General features: G+C 38.1%; 2 protein-coding genes across 3 annotated transcripts; both read right to left on the bottom strand.

Moving 5' to 3' along the window:
- Positions 1–2,396: 2,396 nt before the first annotated feature.
- PPBP (pro-platelet basic protein) lies at positions 2,397–3,880 on the bottom strand. 2 transcript variants are annotated; one of them, XM_019720029.3, is made up of 3 exons: positions 3,669–3,880; positions 3,203–3,350; positions 2,397–3,067 (listed from the first exon to the last, which is right to left on the bottom strand). In XM_019720029.3, exons 1-3 carry the CDS (start codon positions 3,781–3,783, stop codon positions 2,965–2,967), a joined length of 366 nt encoding a protein of 121 aa, XP_019575588.1. In that variant the 5' UTR covers positions 3,784–3,880; the 3' UTR covers positions 2,397–2,964. The 2 variants fall into 2 exon arrangements, with proteins under 2 accessions (XP_019575588.1, XP_019575594.1); XM_019720035.3 differs by having other exon boundaries at positions 3,203–3,338.
- Positions 3,881–12,289: 8,409 nt separating this feature from the next.
- On the bottom strand, positions 12,290–14,668 carry CXCL6 (C-X-C motif chemokine ligand 6). The gene is made up of 4 exons (XM_019720050.3): positions 14,436–14,668; positions 14,140–14,272; positions 13,945–14,028; positions 12,290–13,459 (listed from the first exon to the last, which is right to left on the bottom strand). The coding sequence occupies exons 1-4, from the start codon at positions 14,629–14,631 to the stop codon at positions 13,441–13,443; spliced, it is 432 nt and encodes a 143-aa protein (XP_019575609.3). The 5' UTR covers positions 14,632–14,668; the 3' UTR covers positions 12,290–13,440.
- Positions 14,669–14,981: the final 313 nt, after the last annotated feature.

Below are 14,981 nucleotides of genomic sequence, written 5' to 3'. Positions count from 1 at the left end.
GGCTCTCTGTCACACTGATTAACTGTGGTAAAGGGCACCAGGAGCCCACTGCGTAGAACTAGCTGAGCTCTCAATGCTCAGCAGGACCAGACTTCTGCAGGGCTCTGCCATTTAATTTCTCTTATTCTCCCACCACCTGACCTTTTATCTGACTAAGTCCTATTCGTATTTCTGGTGTCAGCTTAAATATTACTTCCTCGGTGGGCCTTCCGTGACAGCTGAAAATATAATTGTGTTCCCTGCTGTTGTCTTGTAGCAACCTTTGGTTTTCCTATTTGTCACAGACCACGCGCGCGCACACACACACACACACACACACACTATACACTCAGATATACGTTTGTGCTTCTGTGTTTAAAAGCGTTTAAAGCTGTTTCTCTTCCTAAATGGGAAGCTCTATGAGATGAGAGATCATAATGTTTACCACTATTCTAGTACACTGGTGGACTAGACATAGAGAGGGACGCAACATAGAGTTACTACATTAGGAAAGATAATAAATGTTGAAAATGATGATGAGGTTTTGACTTGTTCATGTGTCTGTTTCTTAGAGCAGCTGGAGCATACCTCTATATTAATAAGTGTCACATGTGGTTGTAATTATTTGTCAATGTGCCTGCCTCACCCACCAGACAGTGACCTCTTCAAGAGCAATTCTCTGTAACTTATGTGTTCTTGAATATCCAGCATCCAAACACAATGGCTGGTAACAGAATATGCTTATCAAGCTGAAACTTAAATCCCAAATTGGGTTTGTGGCAGAGGAAATGGATAGCAGGACTGGTCTTGGAGATGGATGGGCAGCATTTTGGATTTGTACAGCCTTACGCCCAGATTCAATATTTGCAGGGTAAAGGAATCCAGGGAGTAGTAAGTGACAATTAAATTATCCTTTCTCTGCATCTAAATGGAATAATTTTATATGTGCACACAAAAATAAAAGATATCTCCATCTCAGGAAGTATTAGCATAATGTAAAAACTATGTCATATCTCAGGAACTGGCCCTATGGGATTCCAGTAGGAAAACACTGGAGAAATGACTACTACTTAATAAATGCATTTATTTTGTAGACAAAGCATTAAATCTATAATGGTGAGGAGATAATACAAAGTGACCTTAATAATGCAAAGTTTGTAAACTAAATGCTTACTACATGAATGCTTCCCAAAGCCCATGCACAGGTTGGGGTAGGTGAACTTATTTATTCTCCTGTAACTATCATAGTATAGGCAGCATGCTATTTATGTATCAAGTCCTATTTTGCGTGTCAATAACACTATGTGACATAGAACATAATTTATTCATTAGAGAAAGAAGAATCAAATAAAGTCATGTGGTGTGGTTAAGAGCATAATTTCAAATCCCCACTTTGTTACCTATTGATTCATCTGCTCTTAGAGCATATTACATGATCTCTTTGAACTTCAGTTTTCTTCTTTGTAGTACTGGGGATGCTAATATAACAGTAATAATAACAAATAATCACTAACATTTATATATGGGTTATTGTGTCACATGCATTATGTTCAGCACTTTGAATTTATTAATTTTTAATTTTCACATCAACTCTATAAGATAAGCAATATTATTATCCTTTTTTTTTTATCATCCCATTTTAGAGATGAAAAAACTTAGGTACAGAGAGGTTTTACAACCTGTCCAAAGTTACACAGCTAGCAAGTGGTAGAGCTGAGTTTTTCTCTCTCACTGGTACCCAGTTATTTTCTCTCCAAAGGAAGTGCTCCTAAGCAAATCATAGCTATCTTGTAAGAAATATTAAATTTATGCATGCAAAACACTTAAAATACCTGACATATTAAAAGTTATTAATAAAGTTTAGCTATTATTATAGTACCTTAAAATTGGTACATATCATCAACTAGTGACTTTTGTTGGTCTATTGTGAATACCAAAGTGTGAAAAAGACTAAAAATATAACTAAGGCTTTTTTCCCCTCAACAATTCTGTTAAAATTAATAATATATAACAACAACACCATAACAAATTTTGCTTTTGTTACTAGTTCTATAAGAGTAGTGTGAGTATAAATTTAAAATATTAAGAAATGAATGACATTTTTATTGATTATAAAATAATAATTAGTAGTCTGGTAAAGTATAAATGCTCTACTGTATTTATTTGCAAGGCTGATTCTAATACTAAAATTGTAACCATGCAGATATTAAATAAATGCAAACATGCGCAAACATGCAAGGATAAAACATTTAGTACCATGTAGAATCTGTAGTATTGTTGTTATTGTTGTAGGAAATACTGGAGGGTTTTTTTTTTTCTGTTTTTTTTTTATAGAGCATGTTAATGTTTTTCATCGCATAATTTTTGCTCTATTGGTATTAAATATATTCACTTTAAATAACCACTGCTTACAAGACTCACATTCTATAATTTTATTAATTTTAGGGTTTGAAGGCCAAAATAAACATTAGAAAAATCTTTCAGAGAATGTTTTGAAACAAGACTCCTAGGACTAAGACAATGAAGAACTCTATTACATCCCTAAATACATTAACAAACATTAATTGAACAAGTTCTGTATGCTGGGCTCTGTGTGATTCCTTATATCGTTGACCATTATGGAATCAATTATCATGGGCATGTGTAGCCTGACAGTCAAGTAGAGCAAGACAAGTTAACACATATTTATTTAGAAAGAACACTTTAAACAAATGAAAAGCACAGTACCACATGTAGCCAAGAGTTAGGGAATAAACCACATAATATATTTTAAGACTAGGCTTGCTTACTTTCATCTTCTCTCTGTCATCTATTAACCAGTCTTTTCAGAATAAAATGTGACATTTTGAAAGAGAATAGAACACATACCCAAAGTGTAATACAGTATGAACAGGTATCCTGGATAAATTAAAAACTCCAGAAAGTCAAGACTTCAAACTCTTACTCTTCCTGGGAAATAAAAAGTTTTGACAGAAAGTAAACAGATTAAGAAGCTGATCCATCACCTTCCAAAAATTTCTGGATTATTTTCTTGATTCTGGAAGCTTCTGGGTTCAGGCAGAGTTCCTTCCCATTCTTCAGCGTGGCTCTGCAAGACAGAATAGAATTATCTGTGTGTCCTGGATTATCAGAAGGTATCTATGGGGCTGGACAAAATAGTGTCCGTGGGGATAGAGGCATAGGGTTTCACTAATGAGTCAATAATACAGAAGCAGGGACTTACATCACTTGGACTTTGGGGCAATGAGGTCCTGCCTTGATCACCTCCAAATTTTGGATTTTACTGGGATGAATGCCAGAGACGGTCTGTATACACAGGCAGCGAAGTTCAGCATACCGCTCATGGTCCGCACTTTCAGCTAGGATAGAAACTGTGACTCTATTAGCAGTCATGATTACCTTAAGGATCTTGTGTATTGACTTGTTTCCTCAGTCCCCTTCTTCGTGAATTGTAGCTCTCTCACAAAGCCATTGTTAATATGATCTGAAACCTTTAGTAAAATACCCTAGTCAAATGCCTGGAACATATGAAGTGCCCGCTAAGCCTAGCTCCTCCATTTAGAGTGCTCTAGCTTTAGGAGCACATGACAGTCTCCTCTAGTTCTGTCCCCAACACAGCTGCAGCAGAAGCAGCCATTGCTACAGGGAAGCAGGGACTCCACCCTCATCTTTCCCTAAGTTTCTCTTACTTTTTCCGATGGTAGAGGGAACCAGCGTGGTCAGGAGCAGTGACAGTGGCAGCAGCACCTGTAAGACATGAAGTGAGCTGGTATAGGAGGAGGTGGTACTTGCTCTGAGGCTCATGGTGGAGAGAACTGAGCTAGACTTGTTCCTAGAGCCAGGAGACCTCAGTGTGAGGGTGAATTGCCATCAAGCAGTCTCCAGCTAAGTGGCTTTTCAAGCTCTCCTGAATTTCTTTTATATACACTCCCTCAAGGCCAGTAAGGAGAAAAAGGATAGGGGTGGGGGTGGGGGAATGAGAGTATGTGGTTATAAATTTAGAAGGGTGGTTATGCCCAACCCAGATAAACACTAAGAAAGTCAAATTTCCTGCTAAATGTCATTTTACATATTGCCTCACACTCCCACTTTACCTTTCTCAACACCAATCTCCTTTACACATATTTGACACTCTACTTAGGTTAAGAATGAGACTGAAATATTGCATATGGTTTCTTTGTATAACTACGTAATATGCCCTGCTTTCCTATAATACATGTTATAGGCCTTATGCATACTTTACGAGACCCTTAAAAAAGAGAGTTCTCTACCCTTTCCAGTTTTGCACTATACAAATTGCAGTAAGATCTTTATTCCTCAATTTTCAGATGCTAATTAAGGGTCTTGATCTCAAATCCTACTTGATATAGACAAATCCCCACAGAGATGTAGAAGTGGCCCTACACATCACATGCTGGTTGTATATGTTATTATCTGGATCTCTGTCCCATCCATAAGACTTACTTCCTCAACTGAACTGCACACTTTTAAAGGCAGAAGAATGTCTGAGGTTTCTTTGATAATGCAATATACACTGGGTCCTAAACAATGCCAGTGAATAAATCAATGATTCAATGAATCTGTATCATATGAAGGCAGGTTTCTCTTTCCTTTTTTTTTTTTTTTTTTTTTTTTTTTTAATTTTTAATGATTTTTCCAGGACCCATCAGCTCCAAGTCAAGTCATTGTCCTTCAATCTATTTGTGGAGGACACAGCTCAGCTCCAAGTCCAGTTGCCATTTTCAGTCTTTAGTTGCAGGGGGCGCAGCACACCATCCCATGTGGGAATCGAACCAGCAACCTTGTTGTTAAGAGCACGCGCTCTAACCAACTGAGTTAAGCGGCTACCCCTATCTTTCCTGTCTAATCAGCTACAGTTCTCAAACCAAACTCCACATGGCTCAAAGTATCTATGGTATAAAAAGATGATTTGGAGGGCTGGGAATAAAGGGTGAGGCCCTGGCCACAGCTTATCTTCCTCTTACAATTATATAAAAAATCTTATACAATATTTAAACTTCCCGTTTTCTTTTTTTATTTTTTAAACCTTTAAAATTTCTAAAAGAAACTCTTAAAATATTAAATGTAAAACATTACTTTTTATCAAAAGATGATTATAGTAAATAATTTTTCCAACCTTTAAAAAAAACTTTTCAGCCAATTTTTCCAGTTATCAGTTACTGACTATGCCTACTTAAGTTCTTAGTTCCTGTTTTTCAATGTATTACTTATTTTTCCCCATTCCATTTGTTTTCTTCTTATAACTTACAATCTTGTAGTAGAAAATATTGAAATGCTTTATACATAAATTGAAATATATAAATTGAAATGATTTTCCTCCTCTCCCAAACCAGAAACAAGCTTAAGGAAAAGCTTAAGCTGAAAAAATTAATGTTCTTCTAAGAGCTGAGATATGGAATGAATTGTAGAGAATCTCAACAGGAAACAGAATATGGCGAGTAAACTTCTTTCTAGTTCTTTCTGAGTAATGATTTTATAATCTTTCCCCATCATTGTGATTGAAATATTATAAATTTGCAAATCAGATTTTTTTTATTCAAACATAAACTCAAAACCATTTCCAGAGCAAAATATAAAGGTTTTTAGCATTATTTATAGTATCCTTCTTCTTCTGTCCATTACAACCCCTAACACATATGGTTACAATATTTATTGGCTTCACTGGGGACAGACACAATCCAAATTTCTTGCCTGGTTCATTTAGTAAGATTACTCAAAAGTTCCTAATCCTTTTGTGCAAACTATATTGAAAGTCTTCTGAAATAATGATGCTGTTTGAGTGGTCAGTACCAGGAAAGATGCAGGCATGTAGCACAGAGTCAAGTCATTGTATTAGTCAACAAGTATGTTTTTCACAAAAGACACATTTGTCAGCAAGGTTCATGAAGAAGTATTAACAAATTTCTTGAGTCACTAAAATTTTGCAAGCCTATTAGTCAGCATTTGAGGTAAATAACTCTGCTAGTTTTCTTTTATTTAATAAATTTGGATTAAGTATTTACTATGTTCCAGGCATACAAAATTCTCTTTGTTGTGTGACTTAGTCATTTAACTATTTCTTTTTAAAAAGTGAAACATAAAATATTTGTACAAAGCAGTGGAATTTAAGTATTAATCTACTATTGCTACTACCACTGCTAAATGCTATTACTTTCATTTTTATAATTTTCTTTGATTTCTATGAAGAGAAACACAATATAGAAACTGATAAACTGACTGTACAAAATTTTAAAATCAGTTATTCAATCAAAAGAAGTTAACTTTAAAAAATTATTTTAATGACTTCAATGCTTAGAAAATTAGCGTCAGAGGTTCTTGGGTTTAAAAATAAATTGACAGCATTTTTGTGAATCTTACATTGTCACCGTGGTGAATTTTTTTTTTTTTTTTGGTGGTAAATTACTTTATATCTTTTTCCTTCAAGTCATTGTATAAATAGCAGAGTCATTCAGGAAACGAGCAAATTTTTAACTCCCCCCCAAAAAACTTGTCTGTTCACTATTTTAAAAAGAAACTATCTAGAGCCATTGGAGGACCATTATCCATTAAAATTAAGACATATATTAACTCTGCCTGATACAGAAAAATTTGAATCGACATTTCCCAAGTAGGAAGGAAATAAGTTATCACTTGAGAACTAGTCATAAAAGCAATTGGTAAAGATCCCAGAAAGAATAAAATTTTGTGTCAGTTTGTTAAAGCACTTTAATCAATAGATTGAAATACTAGACAAAAAGTGATTCCTTATAAGTGCTGAAATCAAATGATTTTCTGTATAACTTTGAGTTGACAAGAAAGGTCCAGGCCTCCATTACTCTGGCACCCATTCAGTTGAGGATGTATACTGCACAGAGGTGAAGCTTGGGGTGGGGGTGAGGGGAAAATATGGAGGGTGAAGGAGCTGAGGAGGAAATGTCTTCCTGGGGGCTATTATACAGGATCACTGCAATATTTTGCAGGCTTGAGAATTTTTCTTTTTATTTTATGTTGATTAACATCATTTGTTTAACATTAGATGCATGATGATCCTCTTTTGAGCCTCTATCAAGCAGGGTTTCATGCGGGATCTCTGGTCCCACTCCCCATATAAGAACGCAAGATATGGTGAGGCCAAAAAGGAACTCCCACAGAGCCACAGATATGGGAGTCATACCACTATATTCTTGTTGGCAGCCGGCTGAAACACACCAAGTAGGATCCACACGATTCACTATCCACTGTCCACTTCTCTGCCTGCCAACCAATCAACCAACTAATGCAGTCACTGCATTTATATCAGTGGTTAATTGGCTAAGTGGTTACAGCTGATGGTCAACCAGTCCCAGCTAATGGCCATCTACTACCCAAGCCAACACCTTTCCATGTGAGACCGAGAGACCAGAAACTGCTCTCTGGGACTCTGTCCCCACAGCCTCTTTTGCTGCGTAACAACCCAATCCAAACTTAGTAGCTTACAACAACAGTTTTTTTTCTTCTGATAATTCTGTACGCTAATGAGCAGTTCTTCTGCTGTCATCTTGCCTGAGCTCACCTAAGTAGATGTAGTCAGAGGGCAACTGGAATGGCTGAAAAGTCCAAAATGGCCTCATTCACATAGGAGGTGGTTAGTGCTGGCTGCTGGCTAAGATTTCTGCTGGGACACCTTGGCCCCCTGCTCCTCCTCCTCTTTTAAGTAACATCATTTTATTTTTCAGGAATAAATGAAGAATGAATGGGAGGAAGAAGGAAGGAAGGGATGGAGGGGGAGAGAGGAGGGTAGGAAAGGGAAAGGAAGAAAGAAAATAAAAGAGCCCTCCACTCTCCTTGCTTCCCCTCTCCTCCCCACGTCTCTTCTAATCTTTCCTCTCCCCTTCTCTCCTCACCTTCCCTTCCTTCTCCTCTTTCCTCCCTTCTGCCCCTGAAACCATGATGCATCACCTAGATGCCCTTTCAGCACCACAGCTTTCTTCAGCCTCTGGGAATGATGGCCACAGATAGCTCACAACTGAGGCCCTCTCTGAGCATAGCCTGTGGCCTAAGGGAACTCTCTCACCAAAAGCTATATCCACTCACCACGGGTAGCCCATATCTAATGGCTGGCCAATGGGAGGATACAGAGATTTGCCTCCCACGCCACAATTCAGAAAATCTCTGAAAGCCACCCCACCTCCAGAGCCACTTGTAGGACTGCCTGACTCTTTTGTCGTAACAGCAACTTTTCCTCTGCCCAGTGCTGTTCCCTTATTGCCTGAAAGTTATTACTTTTTAGCGCATTCCTCAATAAACTTCCTGCATACAAACTCAGAATTTGAGTCTAGGGACTCCTACTTAAGACATTTTCTCTCTCTCTTCGAAAAAATCTAGTCCCTTTTCATTCAGCTTTCCAGAAAAGCTTTGTCAGAAAAAACTAAGTATATTTCTGCCAAAAGATCTTAACCTAGGCTGAACGCTTCTCATCTTTGTAGTCTCCACTCATATATCCTACGGATCCTGCGCAGGGTCCAGTATGTAACAGGATTATCAATAAATGATATCAAATATATTGGTATTTGAAGGATCAATGTTTATAAGAAGGAAATACATCACACATTCTGATAACATTACCACATAATTGACTACAAATATAGAAAGAATATGAATTCATTGTTTCCAGAAGCTCCCCGCAAAAGGCTGGTGGAAACATTTTTAGAAGCACCAAAAATTAATCATTCATGCATAGTGTGAGGACAGAGTCCCAGAGAGCAGTTTCCAGGCTCTCGGCCTCATGTGGAAAGGTGCTGGTTGGGGTAGTAGATGGCCATCAGCTGTGACTAGTTGGCCATCAGCTATTACCCGTCAGCCATTAGCCACTGATATAACTGCTGTGGCTAAGCTAGCAAGTGGATTGCAGTTAGCAAGTGAGGTTGGTTGACAGAGAAGCAGACGGCAGGTTGAGGATCGGATCATGTGGCTCCTGCTTCCTGTATCTCCTACCCAGCCGCCAGAGAGAATATAGTGGTCTGACTCCCCTATCTATGGCTCTGGGGGTGTTCCTTTTTGACCTCACCATATCCTGCGTTTTTATGCGGGGAGTGGGAGCTGAGACCCTGCATGACACCCCGCATGACACATAGGTAAAAAGAATATGGATAAATCTGAAAAAAATAAATAAGCATACTTAAACTATCGAGCTCTTCCCATTTGTAAAAAGGAATGTGAATTAGGAGACTTGAAAGGAACTATATTTATCAAGCATCTACTTTGTTCCAGGATAGCTCTTTGTGCCTGCGAGATAGATATTATTGTGCTGGTTTGACAGATGAAAAAACTGAGGAATGGAGATGTTAAATAAATTGCCAAGGTCACAATACTAAAAATACTCAAAACTAGATTTGAAACACAATTGCTCTGACTTTCTACTGCACCACAAACTGCAAAGAAGTATCACTGGCCTCTCTTGCTGGAAATGAATCAGCAATTTTTCCTTTTGTCCAACCCTAGAGGTGGGTCAGAAACAATTGTCACACACTTAATGTGACAGTGGAAACACATCCATTAAGAACGTGGATCTTTTAGTGGTGGGGGTGATTTTGAAACTTCTCAATATTTAAGAAACAGGACTACACTTTGTAGAAATAAAATTTCACATCTAAACTCTAGGTCTTTCTATGTTACTATTACTATTTCACTCTAGATATTTGAAGTATGAACAATTCTTCTCAGGACTAGAATATTAATTTTGCTGACTATAAGCCACCCGTGATCATCAGCCAATGTCAGAATCATGTGCACTTTTCTTGTCTTCCATGCTTTAGTCAGGGAGGCAAATCAAAATTGGGTAAATTTCTCAATTTGTAACATCCAGGAAGGACTTTTGAAGTTATGTACAACATGAGTTACCAAGAGCAATTCTTTCCCTTATGCAATAATTAAAACTATGGTAGAAAAACAAAGCCACTAGTCGTATTTTATCATAGATCTTGTCATACCTTTATGAACTGATGGATTACATGAATGTGTCACACTAGAGGCAAACAGCAAAGTCTGATAAAATAAAAAGAATTAACTACACCTTGCAAGTTGTCTGGATTGGGGCAGTAACAGTAGATTTTAGCGGAGACTTGTTCAATTCCTAATGATTTCATGTATTAGAGAATTCTAAGTGGATAACAGTGAAAATAGTATTAGGGGTTTGCATGAGAAAAATATCAGACATATCCCTAGAATACATACATTAAGTTAATTTAGTTAGTTCTTGAGTTTGTTAGTGACAGGATCAAGAATTGAGATTTTTGTATAGGTTATACTTCTGGTAATACACTATAATCTATTTTCTTTATAGAAAAACAAATTCAAACAGAATTGTAAGGATAATACAAATAGGTCCTATTCTATGGTTTATGATCAAACTAAATTTATAAATCTTGATTTTTGGGAAAAACAAAGATCTTGAATGATGATAAGGAAAATAAGACAGTAATGTTTATTTCTTCACAAGACACATTTCACCTATCCAGAGGGCATTTAATATGCTTTCATTTATTATTATCAGGCATGACTATTTTGGGGTTGATATGAAAAATCAGGCATTGTCTAAAACACTGGAATTTATAGTTAAAACATTTATGATAATTGGTATTCATTTTTGGTGTTTCCCCAGGATTAGTGTTTAATTCATAGGTTCAAAGAAAAAAACTACTATTTGAAAGAGCAAAACGAGACCTCAGAAGTTTATGTATTTCTTTAAAACTAGAGGTATTTTATGCTTTTCTATATTGCTGAAAAAATCGTCAGCAAACCCATCTTTTTAACTCCAGGTTTTTCCATATCTTTGTATATCCGTTTTTTTTTTTCTCTCTCTCCCTTTCTGTTATATAGATATACTAATATATTAATCTAATTGATATTTTATATATAAGGAGAGAGATGAAAAGATGTAGAATAACAGGTTAGATATAGATCTGCTAATGATGTATTAGTACACATGAATATATACAAATACATGCCAATATAAGCATATATAATGTATTAATCTAATCGGGGGTGTCTATATATACTGATTGGATTAGTCTTCTTTTTTTTTGTTTTCTCACTTTTCCTAAGAATGAGCTATTTACATGAAATTGCTATTGGGATTTGTTTGGCCCACCTCACTCATCTGTTTAAGCACCTGCTATGCGCTAGGCACTATCTCGGGAACTGAGATGGCCATGATGAACGCTGTCCCAGCCCTGATGGAGTTTACGGTGAAGTTGGAATTACACGCTAAATAAATGACCACATATATATAGTCTCTCTAGATTCTACGAGTAACAAAATGTTATAAAGGAAAAGTATGAATTCTATGAAAGAATATAAAAGGAGCCTTAATCTGATGGGAGAAAGGGTCACAGAGGCCCTAAGTGACAGGCAAACTGACCCAAAGGAAGGATGCGACTCAGCCAGATGAAAGAGAGGGGTAAGTGTTATAGGTTGAGGGAACGGCATATGCCAAAGCTCTTGTTGGATTAATCCTAGACAAGAAGGAGAAAAGAAAAAAAGATAAAGGAATTCAACACCTACCGTGAGCCAAGTTATTGATTTTAGGACACTATCTGACAACCTAAGGTTCAAGATAACTTATTAATTCCTTAAGACAATCTCTGTCAGGTATGGGGGATACAGAGGGAAATGAAATATGGTTGATGCTCTGGGAGAGCTCTTATTAGAGTAGAGAAAGGAAACCTGTAAACAAATAAAAGCAATGCCATATTTGCTGTTCAAATAAATTCAAGTATCTATGGGAACATCAAAACGGAAACCACAAATTCTGTGGGGAGTGTCAAGAAAAACATCGTGAAGCGGGTATTATTTGAGCTGAGTTCAGGAGGATGAATAAGCTTCCTCCTAATGGCAGAAGAGGAAAGCCCCTTCCAGGTAAAAACCCTAGCAAAGGCACAGGCGTGGACCCAGGAGAGAACTAAACACCTAACTGCAAAGATGGGAGGGAAAAAGTGAAGTTGAAGGAGTAAGCAGGAGTTGAATGAAACTGAACCTAATTTGTCACGTTTCCACACTTTCATTTCATGTCTAAGAAATAGCATGCCAGTTAAGGATTTAAGATAAGGAAGTCTTACCTATTTGTGTTTTCTACAGAACCTAGAGGATGTTGGTGCTGAGAAAGAGTAACTGGGAGGGGCATGGGCTTGGAGAAAAGCTGAACTAATGCAATGGCATTGGGAAATAGGGGTCCTCTCTGCTAGGCAGAGAGGAGTGGTTAATTTTCAAAATAAGGTAGGATTAAAGAAAAATACAATTTTTTAACAGTATAAGAAGAAAGAAACAACATGAGTAAATTTTACAAATATTTTATTTTTTTTCCAAAGAATAAAAGAAGTACTATAAACCAGTGAGACACACAAATAAAACATGCAATTTTAACATAGTAAATGTGGTAGACATATAATTCTTTATAACAAAATGGTCAAAAACTTTTAAAGATCTAGTCTAAGCATCTACCAATCTTAGCAGTGTTGCGTATTTTTTAAAAAAACTAAATGATGTGTTTATATTCAAATAGCTCAAATATATTTTCAAAACTTTTAGAGTACAGATCACTGTTAAGTTTGCTTTATTCTGAAAAAAAAAAAAAAGGAAACCTAAAGGAATGCATTTCTGTAAAAACTATCCATAAGGAGTTGGAATTTACCTATTTCCTAGCTGCTTCATATATCCAAAACATATATTTAGTGAGTAAAATTATGGTACTCCTAATAAAATAGTTAATAAATACAATACAAAATCAAAGTGTAATAAGTAAATCATGACATTATGCCATACTAAGAAGACATTAAATGTCTGAAGTTATAGGAAAAGAATATATTACTCCTTATAGAATTTAAACATTTAAAAATTCTAAATAAGGAAATACATTCTACACAGAAAACTGTATGATGCACCTAGCTTTCTAATGCAATATAACTTAAATAGGATCCCAGGGTAAAGAGTAAGGAAATTCTTTAACATATTCCCCAAGAAACAATACTAAAATAGTTCTGATTTCATGAGAAGAGTGAGTAGCAGTTTATCTTCATATGTAGCATTCTAAAGAAATACCCTTTACATATTAAATCCACAGGCTTTTCAGTAACACTCTAGGCAATATATTCTAGAAATGCACTAGTCACCTTGAAAGATTAACAACCAGTGATTCTTGGTTTACTATTTAGTCAATTGCCAAAGATTTCAATAGCATAGCAGATAAAATAACAGCAAATAAATAGCAGGAAATAGTATGTACATTACTTCATAAATTGAGCAGAAAGCTGCGGAGACAAACCTAGGTCCCACATCCCATCCCTCTCTCAAAGTGGGGAATTCATGAAGAAACAGAACTCCCTGGAGAAATCAGCATTTGTTTTTTATCTTCCTTGGGTCCTGAGAGCTCCAGAAAACTGTTCTGCTGAAGAACTGGGCAGTTTTTCCAATGCATGGTTCTTTCTTTTAATTTTTCTTGTTTCCACTGTTGAGAAAAGAATTCTATCAGTTTAACCAAATTTCCACACTCCTCTATGCCAACCTGTTTTCAAAACACAGATCTTAAGATCAATAAGAAGCACAGGGTGGTGAACACACAATGCAATATATACGTGATGTATTATAGAAATGTACACTTGAAACCTATATATTTTACTAACCAATGTCACCCTAATAAATTTAATTTAAAATTTTTTAAAATCAAAGGTGGACTCAAGGACTATACTAACAAAAAATACATGTTAGTCGTGAGTTCTGTGTAACCTCTTAGGCAATTCCGTGCAACATAGTGATACAAGTTTTCCCTGGACATTCCAGAACAACTTTCCCCTTTTCCCCTGAACAATCTTTTTATTTCAAGAATGGGCTGGGCTGTGGCAGCCAAATCCCATGCAGAGGATAACGACCTTGCCTGAGAAGTCTGCACGTCAAGAGGGATTTGAAAACCACGAAGATAAAAGTGACAGGTACCTGTTCAAAAATTTCCGGATGATTTTCTTGAACAAAGGGGCTTCTGGGTCCAAACAGACTTCCTCGTTGGTCTTCAAGGTGACTCTGCAGAAAGAAAAAGGGGATTCGCCCATGAGCGCAGGGGCTGAAGACCCAGGCAGGCGGGCTTCCCTCTTGCCAAGGTCCCAGTGTCCACCACCGAGCACGAGGACTTACATCACTTGTACGCTGGGGCAATGCGGTCCTTCGGGGATCACCTGCAGATTACTGATCATTTTGGGATAAACCGAGGATGTGAGGGTTAAACACACGCAACGCAGCTCTCTCAGTACGACCGCTTTAGGAGCAGCTGTGGCAGAAAGAGAGACACCGTTATAGGGCAGGTTGCTGGAGGAGCTCGTCTCCAGCAAGCCTGGCCCGGGACACTTTCCCGCCCTCGGGACTCGGAGGCCGCGGCCGAGTCTGGGGCGCGCCGCTCTGCCCGGTGCGTCCCGCGGGCAGTCCGCTCTCACCGCTGACGAGGGAGCCCGGCGGCGTCAGTAGCAGCAGAGCGAGCAGAGCGCACAGCGACCTGGAAGGGCTGGAGATGAGGGCGGCGCGGCTGGGCTGGAGACTCATTGCGGCAAAGAGGGTGCGGCGAGAGGATGAAGGAGGAGGCGCGGGGATTTGAAGCTCCAGAGTACTATGCCTTCCCCAAGTCCTCTGCATCCCTTATATCGGCACTTGCACCTTCCCCCAGGCAGGAAATCAAACTTGGGATGCTTGGGAAATACCCTGGGCTGGGGGGAGGGAGGGAGGGGAGGAGAGGATGGGTGGAGGGAGTGAGCCGTAGAAGTCGTGGAAGAGGTTAGCTGCCTGCAGCCGACTCTCGGAGGACGTGATAACCTGGCCCCGCGGTAGATGGAGCTGCTGTTCCTGTTGGAGGTGAGGGGCGATCCTGCGGAGATTTCATCTCTGAGCCAAGCAGGGCTAGCAGAGGCCGGCTTCTCCTGGGGGCCAGAGCCCTCTGCGAGGGGTCCTTCACCTCCATCTAAAGAGGGAGACTGGAACCAAAGCAG

This window comes from Rhinolophus sinicus, chromosome 1 (assembly GCF_057876585.1).
Source record: "Rhinolophus sinicus isolate RSI-liver-muscle chromosome 1, RSI-T2T, whole genome shotgun sequence".
NCBI classification, from domain to species: domain Eukaryota; kingdom Metazoa; phylum Chordata; class Mammalia; order Chiroptera; family Rhinolophidae; genus Rhinolophus; species Rhinolophus sinicus.
Note: the sequence above shows the minus strand (reverse complement) of the source record. Positions and strands in the feature narration are given on the sequence as shown.